Here is a 21,382-nt window from a genome sequence, read left to right on the forward strand (position 1 = left end):
GATTTTGTTTTTTGAATTCTGTCTGTTTCCTCTGTTATGAATGTCCTTTCCATCCCTTATCCACCTGAGTTACTACTCCGTGTCCTTTAAGACTTCTCTTGGGTGTAGTGTGGCCTCCTCCCAGTAGTCCATACCAACAACAGTAGTTCCTTTGCCCATTTTGAGTGCTTCACTCTGTGCTTAACCTTTTTGAATTCCTCTTTGTACTATATTATAGCTATGCGTACTTGTCTTTTTCCCTTCAGAGACCATAAAATTGTTGAGAATTGTGTGTTTTATCTCAGAATTTTTGTATGTTAACTAGCACGTAGGTGATAGTGAAGCTTATGGGGTGATATAAAGCCAAAGCCCTGTGAAAAGCCTTGGCCAGTGTGGACCCACCCATGAAACACTGGGGGGTCAGGAGAGAAACCCCTCTGTTTGCTAATGTGCTGAATGGATGGATGTTTGTTACCATCTGTGTGCAGCTTGGTGGAAGACTGACTGCCAGGGCATGGAGAAACAGATTCCCTCCCAGAAGCACCTTGGAAGTTAATTATATGCACAACATACAAGGGAAACTTGTAGAATAAGAGATTATCAGCAGATTATATTAGTCATACTTCAAGAAATTAAGATGTTTGTATATTCATAGGAATAGTCTCAAAGAATATTCCCTGAAATGTTACCAGTCTTTTGGGGGTGAGATTTTGGCAGATTTTCTACTATTTCATTTTTCTACTTAAGGAGTTTTTATAAGTAAATATATATCAACTGTAATTAGAAAAAAAAAAAAAAGGCATTTCCAGCAAGAGACAGGCTGTCTGCATCCCAGAAGTAGGGTCAGCAGGACAACTCTGCAACCACGAGGTAGCCTTTGTAGACCTGTTTTCCAAGCCAGCCTTTTCTGGGGAAGCTCAAAAGAAATATGATGCCCAGACTTCCCAGAGGAAACAAGTCCATGTAACTGAGGCCAAGCAGAGAGAGACCTGGTGAAAGTTCTTCACTCCCTGTAAGGCAGATCAGCTGCATTTTTCCAAAGGCCAATTACTAGAATAACCCCCCAGCCTGGCAGTAAAGTGAGATACAGTCAATAGGAGGAGAACTTGGAGAAGCCCCAGTGGGTCTGTGGAAAGGATACTACAGGTACTCCAGGCCTACCATAATAAAGGAGAACTTTGGAGTCCTTTGATTTTGCAGATACTTTAAAAATAATTATACCAAATAGTCCGGGTGAATCCATAGGTGCTGGATACTGAGCCCACTGTTGGCTGGTCTTCAGACTGGGCAGAGATGATCCCAGAAGTGGGTCTTGTTCTCTCCCATTCCCTCTGCAGATAGTAAGCGACTTCCAGAGACAGACATAGAAAGTGAAGAAAGCAAAGGAGAGACTAACTGTGGCTTTGAGGATAGACAGGGTCACCAGGGAGGTAGAGAGGGAGGAACCAAGGGGGAGGCACTGAAAACTAGCTGATTATAGAGGCTGGGTAGTGTGGCCCTTGCAGTTGGCTCACCATGGAACAACCAGACTTTGCTTGCCTGTCTTTTGATGTCAATACTGTTTCTTGGGGCAGCCCGGGTGGCTCAGCGGTTTAGCGCCACCTTCAGCCCAGGGTGTGTGATCCTGGACACCCGGGATCGAGTCCCACGTTGGGCTCCCTGCATGGAGCCTGCTTCTCCCTCTGCCTGTGTCTCAGCCCCTCTCTCTCTCTCTCTCTCTGTGTGTGTGTCTCTCATGAATGAAAGAATGAATGAATGAATGAATGAATGAATAAATAAATAAATAAATCTTTTTTAAAAAATACTGTTTCTTGCTCTAAACTATGACACAGTTATACCCATACTGTTCTTTATTAAACTTTAAGAGACCAAAAATAATATAAGTGAAATTATATTTATACAGATTCAATTAATAGCTAAAAACAATTTAAATAATTTTGGATCTACTTTTGAATAATTGATACAGCTGTATTTCCATTGTTTCTATTTTCACAAAAACCATAAGGCAAATAATATGTATTGATCATCTGCTATGAAATTGATAGCTAATTTAATTTTAAAAAACCCAAACAAAATGATTAGTTAGAAATGAGGGTGCTTTCCTACCTATGTTCTTGTAATCATGAAATAGGTTAGCAAAGGGTTTATCTGATGGTGAGGTTTTTAGATCATTAATTATATCCCTGGGTTTTTATTGAAATTCCATCTTTTTTAATCTCAATTGGTGATTCTTCCAAAGTAATCAAAAGGTGTTGCATTTCCACATTAAAAAAAAAATGAGTTTAAAGCCTACTGAAACTGGAAGATTTTTGAGCAGGTAAAAAGTCCTGTTTTTAACATTTTACACAGAGAAGAAAATTCTTACAGGTAATTCTCATCATTTTGGCGACAAAGTCACAACTAAGGTAACATTTCAAAACATGCATTTTCATGTTCTGTCTCTGTAGCGTAAGTGTCTTTTTGAAAGGCAGTTTACTTTTTCATTGTTTAAATTTCATCTTTACCCTGGATAGACAAAATTAAGTGTGTTTGTTATTTGGAAAACATCTGCTAGGTAACTTATTATCATAACCACTTGTCATCATAGAAAAGGTCAGCAAATTTGGAACACTTACCTTTTTAAAAAAGAAAAATGAATAAGCCATGACATTATTAGCTCTTTTAAGAATTTTTGCCACAGATAACTAGCACACTTATGTGAGACATGAAGGATTTTCATGGTCATTTTACATCTTGTTACAAAATCCTAGAAATGTACTGTTTTCCAAAGGTCTTGTTTCTACTACTTATGCATATTCTATAGCAAGTAAACTGCAGTATATAACAATAAATGGAAAGGTTATATATAAGTAGGGTGCAGTCATCAACCTCTACATTCTGGATCTTCTGTCAGGAATCCATGGTTTGCGATATGTCTGTCTGGACTGAGTTGAGGTATCAGGGTGTCAGCATGATTTATTAATCTTAATTTCGTCTTTGTATTTTAGATTGCACTATAAATAGAGATTCTAACTTTTTCCCTGCACCTCTGGATTTAATGCTCCCCTTAGGGTATATATATCCTTTAGGAGACCCCTAGCTCTGTATCAGAGCATAGAAGGGCCCTCTGGGATTTGGCTCTTATCCGCCTCTCCAGACTTATTTCCTGCCATGAGCCTATCTTATACCATGTACTCCAGCAACTCTAAACGGCTTGTTTCTTAATGTGCCACACTTTCCCCCTTGCCTAGACTGTTCTTCCCTCATTCCTCTTCCTCTCCTTCTATGTCCTGTAGAACTCAGGTAGGGGTCTGCAAACAGCCTTTCTTTGTTTCCCATCCCAACCTCAAGTTAGGTGTTTATCTTTGTGCTCATAGAATATTTGGTGTATGTTTCTGACACTGCATTACTGGTATTTTATTATATTTATATCTCTGTAGCACTGTACCATAGGTTCTTTGAGGGTAGAAACCAGGTCTTAACCTATAGTTGAGAGATGCTTATGACTGTATGAATATCAGTTATTTGCTTCACATCTGCTACCATAGAGTGTCTCTCTCAGAGGGTTGATACACTCATTCATGTCTGCTGTATATTACTGTATAGTCTGTTTCAAAATCATATCCCTTCTACAGAGAACATGCAGTATTAAATCTTCTATTAAGTATTAAATCTTCTATTAAATCTTTTTTATTAACTTGCCATATTTTTTATCTCTTTTTCAATAGAGAAATGTGTTATGTTTATTTTTCTTTTATATTTTTAACCTTTCAATCTCTTAATTTTTTTTTTTTGACTTTGCAGGCTTTGGATGGATTTTTCTTTGTTGTGAACTGTGAAGGGAGAATTGTATTTGTGTCAGAGAATGTGACCAGCTACTTGGGTTACAATCAGGAGGAATTAATGAATACCAGTGTCTACAGCATACTGCATGTAGGGGATCATGCAGAATTTGTGAAGAATCTGCTACCAAAATCACTAGGTACAAAGCAATGTGTTTTTTTAAAAAAATATGAACTCCCTATAGCTATTATTCTTCCATTATACAGTAATTATATTTATAATACATAGTATTATTCTGAAATATGTTATATTAAAAATATTTTTAAATTTAATTTCAGCCCAATATGTAAATATGAAGGGAGGGGATCATCAAACAAGTCATAGCATTCCTTTTATCCTGTTCCTCTTGTTATGCCCTAATCATGTGACAGTAATGAGAAGCAGAGCTGTCATCTGCTTTGCCACCAGAAGCTTCTGCGTGAAATTACCTGTTTTTAATTTTGATTATGTCCAAGAAAGTGACAAATGTATATCCTTCCCACCACCCTGCTCAAAAGGAAAAAAAAAAGGGAGTGAGTGAAAAAATACTATCATGTTATATATGTATTAAAATGAACATTTTTGGAGATCAGTAGTTTCAACTCAAAAGTTCCAAATATGGTTGGACAGATTGCTGACAAAAGAGTCTAGCTGAGAGGATGGATGGAGTCTGATTTCTAGCCTCTGTTCATTTGCTAAACCCTGTGCCTATTCCTTAGCCTATGTGTGCTCTAAAAGTAAGGGGAGGGCGTTGGCTAGAAATTCTATATAACTAAACCACACATGCAAATAAAATGTTAATCTGTACCTCTTTATTTTCTATGTTATTCACTCAATAGGATAGAAGCTTTATTTCTTCTTTGAAAAGAGTACTATGTGTTTATAGTACCTAGGGGCCTGAAATGGTTATTTCTATTAAAATCACTAGTTTGATATTTGAATTATCAAGGGGTCTTTGGTGTTTTGTTATAGAAATTTAGAGTATAAATTACTTTAGAGATAACATAGTGCATTCCTTTATTTTAAAGATGGTGCAGAGATAAAGTAATTAACCCAAACCTCATAGCTAGCTCATAGCAAAACCAAGACTCCTTCCTCCAGTATAGGTTTGTTTCCATGATTTTCTCTAACAGTTACAGGCTGATGAAATGGTTAAAAGGAAGGCGGGTCAGTGAGGAGGATTAAGTAAAAAAACTATTGGGAATGGTGAGAGGAGAGCCTTTTTAAAAACCCTCTGACTGTCACCATGGTTTGAACATAACATTGTAACTGGGATATAGTGACCCATCACACAGTGATGATCACTTGAAATATACAGACATCTGGGGCAGCCGGGGTGGCTCATTGGTTGAGCATCTGCCTTCAGCCCAGGGTGTGATCCTGGAGACTCAGGATCGAGTCCCACGTTGGGCTCCCTGCATGGAGCCTGCTTCTCCCCCTGCTTGTGTCTCTGCCTCTCTCTCTCTCTCTCTCTCTCTCTCTCTCTCTCTTTCTTTCTCTCTCTCTCTCTCTTTCTGTCTCTCATGAGTAAATAAATGAAATCTTAAAAAAAAAAAAGAAATATACAGACATCTTTTCTATAACTGAATTCCATTTTCTTATATCAAATCAGGCAACATTTATGTTTTAACAGTCATTTTTATGTAATAGCTTTACATTTTTTATTTTTAAATTTTTTTGAGAGGGAGGTAGTGAGGGGAGGGACAGAGAGAAAGAAATCATCTTAAGCAGGCTCCACACCAGCATAGAGCCCAACTCAAGGCGCAGTCTCACAACCCTGAGATCATGACCTCAGCCAAAATCAAGTCAGATAGGTGCTTAACTGACTGAGCCAACCAGGTACCCCAATTTTTATGTAATAACTTATTGATTATCCCTATACTTGAGGCATTGTTGCATATAAAGTATGAGAAAAAATGGTTATAAGAAGCCAAGGTTGGTCTCTGTATATTACAAATATTTTTTTGACTCACAGTCTCCTCTGAGAAACTTTGAATCCTCTCCCCAAAAAAGTGCATATTTTTACAAGCTCATCCTTAAGAATACATGCCTGCCAGGTTAAAACTCCTGCTTTACATTGGATCTGTGGCTTCCAATCATTTTTTCATTTCCAGTTACAAATGGAAAAGTGTATTAATTAACTGCTATAAAAATCTGAGCAAAAGAGTAGTAAGCTGTTACTTTTTAATTTCTGCCCTTAACTGTTTATGAAGACTGTTATGAATTTGTAAGGCCTTATTTTTGAGGGGAGAAATCCTGCACAATCTCTTAAAAATTTTACAGTTTTGTAATTGTTAGACATTTATATTCGGTAAGAAATACAAGTATCCTGTTGCCTCAGGATAATGTTAGATGTGAAGAGATCTGTCTTTTCATCTGAATATCTAATAAAGCAGATGGCTAAATGTATGTCTTTTGTATCTTCAGAGTTTTTCACCCTATTGGCGGACATATAATCAATTTTTCTCCCACAGTAAATGGAGTTCCTTGGCCTCAGGAGGCAACACGACGAAATAGCCATACCTTTAACTGCAGGATGCTAATTCACCCTCCAGATGAGCCAGGCACTGAGAACCAAGAAGCTTGCCAGCGGTACGAAGTCATGCAGTGTTTCACCGTGTCACAGCCAAAATCAATTCAAGAGGATGGAGAAGGTAAAACAAAGGGTGATTTTAAGGTGTTTGATCGCTTTTTCCATGGCTTTAAAGATCATGAGAGTAACTGATTATGAACAGTATTTTTCAGAGAGTATTTTTCGTCACTATATTATGTATCATAGTGGCTATTCAGCTTACTACGTTATTTCTTAATACTTAAGAAAAAAATTGCCAGCACCTAGAATCACCCCTTTCATATGCCCCCACACTCTCAGTTTTAAGCTGGCATTCCCACTAAAATGTCAAATTCAAACCAACTTGCTGCCTAGAAATAAGAGACATAGCTAACTGCTGCCAGTTGGAAATGTACCAGATGCAGCAGGCTGTTGAACAGCTCTGATTTTTAGAAAGTTTCAAGTTTAGAGTGTGGGGAACGTTGGAGAATGGAGTTAGCATTTTTGAGGCCATACAAGGTAATTTATAAGGAGAAAACTTATGAACAGATGAAAACACAGCTAACGCTCTAATAGGAACATGGTACCAACAGGGCATTAGTCAAATATGTGCCAGTGGATGAGTTTTCCATGTGAGCTAGTCTGAACTAAGGTCAAGACACCACAGATTGGAAACTGAAGGAAGGACTAGGGGAGGTAATAGGTGAGAAATTAATTGGATACAAAAAAAGGCCATGCATGTAGCAGCTTTCATCTGCAAATGGGTGCCACAGTCAAGTGAGGACTTTTTGCAGGATACACATGCCAGTGCCAGTCTGTCTTCTATGGTTGAAGTTCATGTTTAGCTGTGTGACATTCTGTGTAGCACTCAAAAATGGAAATGGGACTTCAAAAAAATTATAGATCCTAAAACATAAAATCCTCCATCAAGGGCAAAATAATGCTTCTTCAGAAAGAGTTAAGTGTTTTTCTCATATGGTAATTATTATCTGCATAGCGGTTGTAAGAATAGTCTTTGTAGCCATTAAGTATTGATAAGCATAGGAAATTGACTAAAAACTGTATTTAAAAAATCACTGTGTTCCTTTAATCTAGTGACAACCACTTCTTCAGGTTGCTATCATCCAAGTACATGAGATACATCTGTCTCCTCTGGTCTCTGTCAGAACATTCAATGGGAAGGGATAATTTATGCTAACTAGATCTCTACCCAGAGCTGCCAGTTTTTGGTTACCAGCAATTTTATCTCTAATATTATATTATTAGATCAGAATAACTCCAGTATTATGTCAGATCCTATAACATGTGTTGTTTTTATGAAAACCATTAATGGCAAATGATAGATGTGAACTGTTTTCTGCCTTCTTTTCTTCAACTTCCCCTTATCTTGTCTTGGGCAGATTTCCAGTCATGTTTGATTTGTATTGCACGGCGATTACCTCGGCCTCCAGCCATTACAGGTGTAGAATCCTTTATGACCAAGCAAGATACTACAGGTATTAACTGCAAAGTTTAGATTTACATCCAAAATTTTGTGTCCTTTTGTTGTCTGCTATTTAGCTTCTGTTCACTGGTCTTATACAAAAAGTATTTTAAATGATGGTCTTGATATTGTGTATTTTATTTTTTTTATTTTATTAACTTTTAAAGATTTTTCTTTTAAGCAATCTCCACACCCAACCTGGGGCTTGAACTCACAACCCCGAGATCAAGAATAACACACCCTACTGACCAAGCCAGCCAGGCGCTCCATTCATCTTGTGCATTTTAGATGCTGTAATCATTGCCATTGGCAGGGTTGTGGGGAGAACATTATAGCTATTCACATATTGTTTTGGTTATAAATTATTTTTCGTAATCATGGAATAAAATTTTTAAAGAAATTTGGCAATGTAGATGTAAGTATATTTATTTATAAATGATGTTTTTAAAATTATGCTTCAATGTATCTGGCTATTTCTTTTCCCTTCCCCCCTTTAAAAAATATATATTCAGGACATATTGATTAAATGCCTAGAAGTGCCTGTCACTGTGTGTGACTGCTCAGGGTGTACATGACTGAGCAGAAATCAACAATGTAATTACAAATTGTGGTATGTTTTACGATGGAAAAGGTATGAGATAATAAAAGTGAGACTAATAGGGAGAACCTATTTTTAAATTCACTGGTTAACTAATGCCTACTGAGGAGCTGATATTGAGCCTAAGCTCCAAAGAATGAGGTCGTGCCAACTCTGCAAAGTGTGGAAGGGGTGGCAAGGAAGGGTCATGATGCAGCATGAACACTCCTGATTGAGGAAGGAGAGCCAGCTGCAAAGGCCCATGGGAAAACAGTCAAGTGCTTTAGAGAAACCAAAAGAAGGGCAATAGAGCCCAAAGTAAGTCATGGTAAGAGTGCCAGGAAGTCAGGCCTTCTTTGTAAGGGCCTACTTTAGATTTAATTTTCAGCCAAAACAAATTGTTACCATTCTTAACAATTTTCTATAGTATTTTTTATATGTTAGGTAATCTTATCTTCACTTTAACACATCAAGTTTCATATTTTTACATCAGAGTTACTTATATATCACCTCTCATTTTAAAATAGGGATAGATACAGCAAGATTTTTTTAGCAGACCAACATTTAAAAAATTATTTCTACTATATTTTATTCTTTGTGAAAGTTTAGTTTTAATGTACTTTTTGACTTTTGCCATTATTTATAACATTTATTAGTATTTGTTACAATATTTAATAGTTTTTTAGTCCCAGAAATCTAATATTCCTGTTGTGTGCTTTATTCTTGTGTTTTTAAAGATAAGCTCCCAGCTGCTTTTACTGAAGAGTAGGTGAGGATAAATTAGCACTAATAACAGAGTATAGTAAAGAAAATGTCTAGGACTTAGAGATATGGCATCCGTACATAATAATTATCCCTCACCATAACTTTCTTCATTCCTCCTTTGAGTCTTCCATCTACATGTCCTTTTCCATTTTCCACCAATGAACAGCTCTGGAAAAATTTTATAACCTTTATTGAAAACCAAAAATACTAATGCATGGAGAAAAAATAGGGTCCACTGAAAATGTAATTGGTCTTTTGGGTCACTAAAACCAAGTAAGGGCTTATGAGCAGAATAAAAGCTTGGTAGAAAGGGTGGTAGTCAGGCTACAGAATAAATGGAGACAAAGAAGGCCTAAAAATTATGAGGATAATTTAGGAACAATATATTACAGCTTTTTCTTGTATTGCATTTCTATACATTGAATCTTAAATTGGATTATTTTTATAAATTTTTAAAAACTTGAGAGAGGGAGAGTGTGCACAAGTGGGGGGAGGGGCAGAGGGCGAGAAGCAGACTCCCTGCTGAGCACAGATCCTGCCATAGGGCTTGATCTCAAGACTGTAAGATCATGACCTGAGCCAAAATCAAGAGCCAGATGCTTAACTGACTGAGCCATCCAGGCACCCCTTAAACTGGATTAGAGAAGACTGTATTTTTCCACAGGAACAATGTTATTACTGATAGTTTTATTCCTAACCAAAGAACCAGGATTAAAATCTTAGATATACCTGATTTTAAGGTAAATGTATACAAATTTTAAAATTAAGCTCTGAATCATAAAATAATTATAAATCTAGAAGGAACCTCAGAGATCACAGATTCTAGCCCATTCATTTAACAAATGATAGAATGGTGACTTCCAAAACCATACAGCTAATTGCTGAGAACAGACATCCTTAAGCCCTCTTCCTTTATATTGCATCGCCTTTCACCAAAGCACTATTACAAGGACATCACTGTACTGTACACACTTATTACATAAGATACCAGAGGAAATGTAAAATATAAGGAAAATCGGGATCCCTGGGTGGCGCAGCGGTTTGGCGCCTGCCTTTGGCCCAGGGCGCGATCCTGAAGATCCGGGATCGAATCCCACATCAGGCTCCCGGTGCATGGAGCCTGCTTCTCCCTCTGCCTGTGTCTCTGCCTCTCTCTCTCTCACTGTGTGCCTATCATGAATAAATAAAAATTAAAAAAATAAAAAAATAAAAATAAATAAATAAAATATAAGGAAAATAGGTGCCAAAGAAATACAGTGTTCTTAAAATGTAAAGAACATTTTATTATAGTATCATCAAACTGATATAGATAAAAATTAATAAACTAGGATCCCTGGGTGGCGCAGCGGTTTGGTGCCTGCCTTTGGCCCAGGGCGCAATCCTGGAGACCCAGGATCGAGTCCCACGTCGGGCTCCCGGTGCATGGAGCCTGCTTCTCCCTCTGCCTGTGTCTCCGCCTCTCTCTATATATCTGTGAGTGACTATCATAAATAAATAAAAATTAAAAAAAAATTAATAAACTAGTTGCAGTAAGTATTAGATATTTAATTCCTTAAATTTTAGTAGTAGTTTTAATTCTACATGGGGTGGTTCATGTCCTTTTAAAAGAAAGTCTTCTACCAAGAAATGTTGTACAGTGGCTTACCGGTTGGTTTGGTTGGTTGGTTAAACTTTCAAATCAGCCTGTTCATGATTTTCTAAGATAGTCACTGCATTACCTAATTATTTGTTACCATTACTAATAGTTTGATCACTTTCTCCCCTCCAATTAGTACTGACATGAATACATAAACATGAACACACACACCCCACCCTTAGTCATTGGCCCTGAGAAGCATTGTTGCATGTGAAGATCCATGTGACATTTGATTCTCTGCTATAACCAACTCTTGACCTCTGATGTAATAAGAGGCAAAGAGTAAAAAATTATAATTCTTAGAAAATCTCTAATTCTCTACAGTTGCAATTAAGTGTTCACCAGGCTTTCCACAAACTATTCTTAAATAGCAAAATTCCTTTATTTAAGTTTGAATTTCTTTCCTTTCTACCATTTACATTCTTACCAAAACTTGGGTGACAGCCTTATCAGACAGACTCAGATATATCAGATTCAAGACTCTGAGTTAAAGAGGCCTAATAAATTTATTTCCAAACAAACCAAGTGAAATATATAAAGAAGGGGTTAGTTAAAATGAGGATGCACAAAAAGTACAATAGGTTTGAGTTGATTGTAAGAAGAAGGAAGATAAAAAGATAAGTCAGTGATTCACAGAAGAGGAAACGTGAAAAATACTTAACCTCATGAGTTAGGAAGTACAAATTTATATCATAAACATTTTTGACCTACTAATTGTAAAAAGTAAAGAAGCCTGACAGTACCTCAAGTGATGGAGATGATGTTGGATTAATAGTAACTCTTATATAAGTCTCTGGGAAACAGTTTAATGTTATAAAGTTGGACATTCACATAACCTATGACTCAGCTGTTCTGTTCCTACATATGTGCCCTGGAGAAGCTCTCAAACACATGCCACCATGAAAATGTGGACAGTATTTGCAGCAGCATTGATTGTAATAACAAAAAGCAATACGATTTAGATGTCCCTTGATAGGAAAGCATAAAAACAGAGGGATATGACAGGTGAGGATACACACATAATGGAATGGTATAGGTTATGTTCAAGTTCTGAAATTGGATGGTAGGTTTGCAGATTTTCATTTTATTAATCTAATTCATATATATCTTATATATGTTAATAAAAGATTGCATAAAGAAATAAAACAAATCTAGGTAATCCCGAACTAGATGAATTGGCCCTGGCTAACTAAGGAATAATTTTCCTGAATTCTTCCATAGCCATTTAGGAAATTTGTTCAAATATGCTAACAGTAGCAAATCACCACTACATTTTATAAAGCATATGTTCTTTGTGCAGAATGTCTAGCCAGTCTTAGTGCTCTCACTTGTTATCTTTTTCTGATTTAACTTTTATTGTCTTCAGTCTTTGTTTACTCTTAAATGCAATATTGCCTATGGCCCAAGAGGAGGTAGAAAAGGAAAGTCTTGCTTACTTTCTCATATTCTCTTCACTTTGTTATTGGAAATGAATTTAAACCAAAATATATTTCATCTCTGTCTCTCCTTTCCCAATAAGTAATCTAGTCATTTAGTATATAGAGAGTAGAATCCAAAGAGCAAACCAGAAGAGTTGGATTTTCATTAGTCTGTGCAGCTTCAGGTCTTAATGGTACAACTGTAATACTTGACTGGAATCAAATTTTAGAATATGATAAATATATTACACATTCCAAGACCAAAGCAGATTTTATTATCATGTAAGTGTTATATACACTGTTAACCATATGTAATAAAAATTAATGGTGTTTATTAATGGTTTTGTCCATTAAGCATTTAGGGGCAGCAGCAAATTTCTTAGATATAGTTGTTGATTTTGAAATATGGGTGACTTACATCAAGAGGCTATCACAAATGTAAACTTCTGTTTTTCATGTAGGTAAAATCATCTCTATTGATACTAGCTCCCTGAGAGCTGCTGGAAGAACTGGCTGGGAAGATTTAGTGAGGAAGTGCATTTATGCTTTTTTCCAACCTCAGGGCAGAGAACCATCTTATGCCAGACAACTATTTCAAGAAGGTAAAGTTTTTTCTCTTGATTATTTTCATTGACCTTTTTATTAATATGAAGTAAATTGTATAGAACTTATGGCTTGATAAGTATTTTCTCCAAATTACAGTTTTTGCAATAATCAGTTTTAGGAAAGGAAGAAATGGGTAAGCAAAGTAATTCATGAGTGGATCCTGAATTTGGGATGCACATTTTAAAGAACAGGGTATCATGTGGTGGTCACTCACTCATTCATTCATTCATTCATTCAGCAGACATGTATCAAGTTCCTCACATACATAGACCACTATGTCAGGTGGCAGAGATACAGCGATGGCTAAGAAGCAGGGTTTTGCCCTCAAGGAGCTCAAAATATATTAGGACAATAAATGACTTTAAATATCAGTGTCATATGAGCTTATACCCAGAGGTATAACCAAAGAAGAAAAAAAAACTAATTCTGGCTTGGAGAATCAGGGATGGCTTCAGAAATGAAGTAATAATGTCATCTGACTTTTGAAGATCATTCCCAGCAGAACAGGCATGTGAAAGGACTTCTAGATAATACAGAAATCTGTATCTCACAGGTTTACTTCATTACTGTTATGGTACCTGTATCACCGGACTCAGGATGAAGTTTGGAGTTAAAAATATGTCATATTAAATTAAGAACTGTGTATATCCTATGTCATAGTACTCTAAGAGATAAAGTAAGTCTATTCCCTGCCTTTAAGGAATTTAATCATATTACAGGAAACACAGGGAAAATTATTTGAGAAAGTTCATAGAGTTTCAGAAGTGAGGGTTTTGATATACTTTAAAAATATTGTTACATAATTATGTTAGCCTAGTACTCCATTCCCTGTATAATTTATTCTCTATTCTCTAATAGTTTCTTTGAAGAGTATCTTTGTATGGCTCTTCCTGAAAAATAGTTTAAAAAAATATTTTTCAGTGTTCCATCAACCTTCTTAATTTTAATATTTCCTGTAATATTATGTTTCCTAACTTTATAGATGATTTTTCCATTTATTACATTTTAGGTCAACTGCTTTCAGGTGGTATGTGGAGAGGAAGCAGCTTGTTTTGTTTTGTTTTGTTTTGTTTTTTCCTGGAAGCCATCTATCTATTCTGAATCTCATTAGTCTGATTGCTTCTGGAACAACTTCCTACAGACTCATAGTTCTCCATTGGGCCTCTTACTAGACTGATACCTTCCCCAAAGATGATATTTCAGTGGATAGGGCCAAGAACCTACATTTTTTTAAAGTTCCCTGGCCATCCTGGTGCAGTCAGGTTTGGAAACCATTGCAATAAGCAACTAATGCCATTTATTGGTTACAAACTTCATGATTCCCTCTACCAAGAATGGCACTTGACTTTTGCATAAGTTTGAGACTCGGAGCACTATCTTCATTCACTGCCAAAATGCTGAAGTATATTATACTGTTTGGTTTTCACCTTAACTTTTTAAGTTGGGCCTCCCAAGACTTTATTTGGAAGACTTTTAATTAATTTTATTTTCCTATAATTTACATATACTTCCACCTCGGTAAAACAGATCTAGATTACTGTCTTATTCTCTAAATGATTAGGTTCCCTATGGATGTGACTGAACCACAGTTGATATGTTTCTAAATCATTAGAATTATCTATAAGAATACTGATTAAAGTATAACTAGTACCTATCATTAATATATGAAGTAAAACAATTTAGAGTAAAATGTAAGATAATATAATTCAACACCTCTTCCCCATTAGTCATTTCTTCATGTCCTTTTCTTCCACTTCTTTGAGAAGAAAATATTCCTCAACAGAGAGAACTTGTGTTTTTCTCAGCACTGTTGTCCAGAGTTCACATGACTCTTATTATATAGTTTTGGAGAATCTGGTCAATTTGCCTAAAAGTGTGCATGGATTGAACAGATCTTTTTCTGGTATTTCATATTCAGCAGTATCTAACCTGGTAAGAAAACCATGTCCCATGAAACTCTTACATGGGGATCATCTGTTAAAGATATTGGCATGCTGAATTACAACCTCCTGTGAGGGCCCAGGTATCAGAAGCTCCAAAGGCAGTGCTTAAGTACAGCAAGTGTGAGATCCATTGGTCTGTCAAGAGTCGGGGGAGGTATAAGTTTGTGTTTGCAGTTTCATTACTCCCTCTTCACATAAGGGTCTGGGTGAAAAGAGTGAAATTATGTCACTGTGTGAAACTTGATTTTGTGACTGGTAGAAAGGCAGTGACTGGTAGAAAATCCTAATATGTATTAAACTTTAAGTTAGTTCTTAGCTTAGTTTTTTAGCTGCTTTTGTCAGAGATGCTCATACACTGCTTTTACTTTTTTTTTCATAGACTGCTTTTAAAGGGAGTTTACTATTTTATTTTCCAGAATCAAATTTGGAAAGAAGCCCCACATTTCAGCCTAAGAATATGTGGGCATTCATCATGAACTAGGTTATAGCAGTGGTTCTTCACTGAGTTTAGGGGGGAAGGGATATCAGGATCACCTGAGGAACTTTATTTAAACTAGGAGGAGGTCTGTGTTAGGTGTGTATGGTTTGGAAAAGTTTTCCAGGTTCAGTTGGATTGAGAACCATTCCTTTAAGAAAGTTTTAGGATAAATGCTTCCCAAGGGTCCTTGATAACATTTATCCAGGGCAGTTGTTAAACCAGATTTCTGGACTCCACCCACACTACAGAATCAGTCTATAGTCTAAGATGTTTTCTAACAGAGAAATTTGGAAAACACAAACCTACATTCCACAAGATATTAATAGCTATAACTAAAAAATGATGTTTCATGCTGAATTAAGTTTGGGGAATGTTTCAGTTTCTCACTCTTGGGAATTCATAAGACATATAAAGTAAGTTTCTGGGAGGTAAAAGTACCTGTTTAACTTTGTTATCCAGACTTCTTTTTCCTCAGAATACTTATTCCTATAGCACATCTATCAGCACTTGGGGAGAGTAGCAGTCATGGGAATGTTAACATAGCCTAGGAAAGTTTTATAAAAGTTCTGCTTACCTATTATCAGTGATGTAATGGATCATCATTTCTTTTCTTTGAAAGATGTCCATGATATATTGTTATATTGAAAAATAGACTGTGAAAACACAGCGTATGTAGTATGATCTCATGCTTGGATGTTTATCCAATTCTAGAGGGTTTACAAAATGTGGACAGTGGTGACTCTGAGTGATGGGATTACAAATGACTTTATCTTATTCTTTGTTCACTTCTCAGTTATCTTAACGTTATAATCACAAAATAAAATTATTTTAATTTAAAAAATCACAAGACGATTAGAGGAGTTTACAGTACCAAGAAGTTTGGAAGCATTGCTATAAAACCTAAGTTCCCCTATGAATGATTAACTAGAATGTTCTTTGAGACTGGTGTACTGTGATTAATTCCATGGTCCATATAACAGAGTTAGCTGAAAATCTTTTTTTGTCAGGCTTGTTGAAAAAAACTTAAAATATGAATTTATTTCCCTTTTTAAGAAATTTCAGCTGAGTGAAGTAAGTCAGTCGGAGAAGGACAAACATTATATGTTCTCATTCATTTGGGGAATATAAATAATAGTGAAAGGGAATATAAGGGAAGGGAGAAGAAATGTGTGGGAAATATCAGAAAGGGAGACAGAACGTAAAGACTGCTAACTCTGGGAAACGAACTAGGGGTGGTGGAAGGGGAGGAGGGCGGGGGGTGGGAGTGAATGGGTGACGGGCACTGGGGGTTATTCTGTATGTTGGTAAATTGAACACCAATAAAAAATAAATTAAAAAAAAATAAAAAAATAAAAAGAAATTTCATATACCGAATAGGATTAACCCATTGATAATTGAAAATCTTCGAGCATCTGGGGTAATTATTTTTCCTTTATCTTGATAACTGTTTTTAAAATTGCATTTTCTGCATATATCTAGGGAAATACCAAAAGGAAAAAGAAGCCTCTACCAGCATTGACCTGTAGTACCCTACCATACATTTTATACCTACCCATTTAGTTAATATCAGTAAAGCATGCTTGTTAAGGTTATCTTGGCACCAAATTGGGTGGAATCAAAAACCCAAATGGCTCTACTTTTACAGCTGCTATGACCAGAGGAAATGGTTTCCTTTACTTCATACCTCTGTTGAGGCTTATTCTGGAGGGGAAAACAAAACAAAACAGTTGTTATTTTAAAAGGTTCCTAGAAGAGTTTCTGGGGGTGTCAGAACTACCTCATCAATGGTGTTCCTCCCCACTAAGTGTTCTAAAAATTTTAGAAATGGACATGAGTCAAGGATCACAATACCAGCTAGCTATATACCTGGCAATACTAGATTGGAAAACAAGGCCAGGACCTGTGATCAAAACGACATTCCAGATAGTTTTGACTCGTCGTAACCTTGAAACCCTTTATAGGGAAAATTTGATGTGCAGAGCAAACATTTATCCAGCCAGCTCTATAAAGAACTGTGGCTCCCTTACTCAGGTCTTAATTCAAAATATTCATGATTGTTACATATGATCAAAGCTATTGGTGTGAATGGTATCTAGGGATTGGCTGAATGTGTCTGTACTCAGGACATAGGTACTTTGTGTTTGCTTGTTCCTTCTTTGATGTTTATTCAGGAAATATTCATTTAGTACCTACTATATACTAAGCTCCATACTAGATATTATCTTACAGCATTACTGGCTCCATTTTAGTGATGATGGGAGAAGGCATAATTTGCATTATGAAGTCCTAAAGTTGTAAATGACAAAGTCAGAGTTCAAGCCTGAATCTGACTTCTAGGGTCTTGTTCTTTTCATTGATCCATGCTACCTTCCTGTTTACCTTTCCATCTGAAAAACTGAGCATCAGAAGAATTTTAGTTAATTGGATAGCCTTAATTCTAATAACTAAAGTTTTACTATAGCTTATATTACCTTTTTTCCTTTTCAAAAAATGACTGTGAATAATGATGTGTGTTAAGTCTTTTTCCACACATTATCATCCAAAATAAATAATCTAACTTCAAAAATTAAAGTGTGGTAATTTCCTTATATAAAGTTAATAGGAGTTCCCCAATTTTGGAATTTTTACTATTTTGGATAGAGTCCCAAATTAAGACAGCATAGTTACCAAAAGGACCAGTGATGGTTCTGTAATCCACTTTAAGCATTTAAAGGTTTCTATGCTAGTCTGAGTTTCTAGTTCTTTCTCACTTTATAGGGCTAATAAATCAAGAAATTTCTATTAGTTTTCATTACAAAAGTTAAGTCCAGATTCCTACTAGAGCAAGAACATAAATTGAGAAAAGCATTAGAGAACACAGCTAAGATCTAAAATCTCTCCTTTAAAGAAGTGTTATGGTAGTTGATCACAAGTCAGTATTAATCTGTTTACATGAGATTCAAGGAGAGTGGAAAATAAGAATGGGACACAGTACTAGCCCTTATGTTTATTTTAGTTGCTGAAGAAAGATAAGTGTGTGTAAAGTTATCTACCTCTTATTTAAAGTGACAGAGGAAATATTTAGGAAGCAATGAAAAATAAGATTGGAATGAAAGTAAAGTCGGATTGTGTGTGTGTATGTATGTATATACATACTGTTGAGTATGGGAGACAGTAGTTACATGTCACTACCGAGTAGTTGAAATGTGGCTAGTGTGGCTGAGGAACTGAACTTAAAATTTTATTTAATTTTAAGTTTAAATAGCCACATGTGGCTGGTAACAGTACAGTTCAGTAGTGAAGAGCCGGTGTTTTTCAGGAGAATGGGGAGATCCTAAAAAACAATAAACTGATGAAGAGAGAGATAAAATGGTATAAACAAAATAACATGAAATATATTGCCTGGCCCTTTATATAATAAAGCTTTATTTTTCTCCCAAATTAATAATTTATCTTGAAATGCTACTTTTTTGTTATAGATGTGTTTTCTAAAATATACTGTTAAAAAGATGTTGACAATTTGGAATCATTACATTTTTTTAGGGTTTTGTTATAGCAAAACATTTATTTATATCCTTAAATAGAAAAATTATCCATTTCATTTAAGACTCTTTCATCATTTATTATTTCATTAGGTACTAAGTTTCTCCCTATGTTATATTTGGTAAATGTACCAGTGATTTCTGGCTGAATTTGCCAGATGGATAAGGAATGTGGTTGATTGGACATCAGTCTTAATCCTTTCAATTAAGTCTATGTCTTAATTTTAGTATTTAGGCTTATTTTTGTATGGTATAGGTTTACAACAGTTTATACTCTCTTTAGCATATGAGGTATACCCAAAGCAGTAAAAGAGAGTGTCTTCTCTTAAGTAATATGTAGTTTCAAAAGATATTTATTATTAATTGGTCATTTTAAATCTCTTTAACGTGTCTTTAAAATGTAATAGAAGGGCTTTCTGAAATGTCTATGAAAAATAGTACTAACATTTATTACAGGCTAAATTGTAATAGTCATTTGTGGTAGTAATTCTTGTGTTTCCATGAATATGATTTTTAACCTATAGCTGAATCTACCTATTAAATCTTTCTTAAAATAGAATTGTATCATATTGCTAAAACATCAGTGACATTTTCTTACTTAGTAGTTTGGTTATAGCCCTTACATATTTAATAAATACTTAACAATATGGTTAGAATTTTGCCTGCTATTAATAAACCTTTAAGACAGAAGTAAACTATGTTGTTTATATAGTGATATGAATGCCTTAATCTAGTTTTTGTTTTTTATATTAGTAACAGTTGCCTTTATCTTAATTTTTTACTACACTAACATCAAAAATAATATATATATGTAAATACACAAATTTGACAGATGAGACCTTAGTGATTCACATTCCTGAGTGAAAAATTAAATTTGAATTTCAGTTCAGTGACTCTACAAGCTAATAAAAACATAAAGGATGAATATTATGGTGTATGAATGATCTCAGTAAAGCTGTTATTAAAAAATCAGCCAGCAGGGCAGCCCCGGTGGCACAGCGGTTTAGTGCCGCCTTCAGCCCAGGGTATGATCCTGGAGACCCGGGATCAAGTCCCCACATCAGGCTCCCTGCATGGAGCCTGCTTCTCCCTCTGCCCGTGTCTCTGCCTCTCTCTCTCTGTCTCTCATGAATAAATAAATAAAATATTTTTTAAATAATCAGCCAGCAAAAGGAAAAAAACAAACTTGTTAGAAATAATTCCGAAAGGGAGACAATTACTTGCTGGTATTTTTAATGGACACTTAATAAATTTGAAGAACTGTCCCATTATGGAGAGATTAAAGTTGATTTTTTTTTTCCTGGTTTGAAGTTTCTTCATTATTTTAACTTATGTGAGGAGGCACTCATTCAAGTAGTACTAAGTTAAAACTTGTCATCAAGTGTCTATTTCAGCCAGAATCCTTCTCCCCCTTCAGATATCTGCTTTGTCTAAACTATTCTTTATTTTGAGTTTGAGCAGGCAGCTGTTGGGAGGTCATTTAAAATGAGGCTCAAGGTAGAAATAAGGCTTGGTAACTCTCCTCTGCCCAAAGTGCAAGTGTCAGAATTTTAACTAGGTTTTTCTTTTGTTTGAAACAGTGATGACTCGTGGCACTGCCTCCAGCCCATCCTATAGATTCATATTGAATGATGGGACAATGCTTAGCGCCCACACCAAGTGTAAACTTTGCTACCCTCAAAGTCCAGACATGCAACCTTTCATCATGGGAATTCATATCATCGACAGGTACTACTTATTTGGAGAGCTTCATATGAAATAAATCAGTTCACATATCTCTTCTTAGAGAAAATTTTTTTATTCTCTTGATGGCTAGAAAACAAAAATTCTAAATTAGGCATTAAGCTAGTGTGATGAGTATATATTCAATATATCCATATTGGGTTTTATAGGTTTTTTGCCTAACAATAACCTTATTGTTCAAAAAAACACAAACACACAGGAAGGGTTAGGTTGAAAATATGTGTTTCAGAGGTAAAAACCCAGAAGGTGGCTAAAAATAGCCTACTTTCCATATGTGAACTTTGGTCTTAAAAAAGATTTCAGAATTTGTTAATATTGTTATTTTTATTTTTAAAAGTACTGTATTCTTATTAGAGCAAACTTGATGGCTCCTGAGTTCAAGTTGACAGTTTCTCAAACTACAGGTTATTAAACTATCAACTTGAGAGTTTTGAATGTCATTGCCTCTAATTTGTTCTCCTCTCTAAGTACATTTTACATTGGTATATATGGTAAATTCATGGAACCATTCTTTTATCCTATGAATTATTCAAAACCCTACATTTGCAACTATTTAAAATGTAGCATTAAACAAAAACAAAGACATTTCCCCTCACTTCATCTTTTCCTCATCTGATATATTTGCTTATTGGAACATGGTAATACCAGTCACAAATCTGTTGTCATAATTATGGATTTGAGTAAAGAGCTCGATGAAAATCTGAATTCAGTATTCTGTTTTTTCTAATTTTAGTTTAATTTATGCTTGTGAGTGGAATTAGCACAGTTCTTTTTTTCATATTGTGATTTCTCTTTCAAAACATCTGCTATGTCTGCATATCACCCTTTTTAATTTTTACATCAGTGACACAGTATTTTCCTTACCCAGTCTTCCTCTTTGG

The 21,382-nt window shown here is 35.5% G+C and overlaps 1 protein-coding gene across 9 annotated transcripts in view; it reads left to right on the forward strand.

Annotated features, from left to right (window-relative positions):
* Window positions 1-21,382, forward strand: part of NCOA1 (nuclear receptor coactivator 1) — a 244,671-nt gene that overhangs the window by 166,495 nt on the left and 56,794 nt on the right. For all 9 annotated transcript variants that reach the window (XM_049096135.1, XM_049096138.1, XM_049096136.1 and 6 more), the window contains 5 exons: window positions 3,763-3,940; window positions 6,255-6,434; window positions 7,732-7,827; window positions 12,672-12,812; window positions 20,339-20,486. In XM_049096135.1, the coding sequence (XP_048952092.1) occupies window positions 3,763-3,940; window positions 6,255-6,434; window positions 7,732-7,827; window positions 12,672-12,812; window positions 20,339-20,486 (743 nt within the window). The remainder of the gene's footprint in view (window positions 1-3,762; window positions 3,941-6,254; window positions 6,435-7,731; window positions 7,828-12,671; window positions 12,813-20,338; window positions 20,487-21,382) is intronic.

Source organism: Canis lupus, chromosome 17 (assembly GCF_003254725.2).
Source record: "Canis lupus dingo isolate Sandy chromosome 17, ASM325472v2, whole genome shotgun sequence".
NCBI lineage: Eukaryota > Metazoa > Chordata > Mammalia > Carnivora > Canidae > Canis > Canis lupus.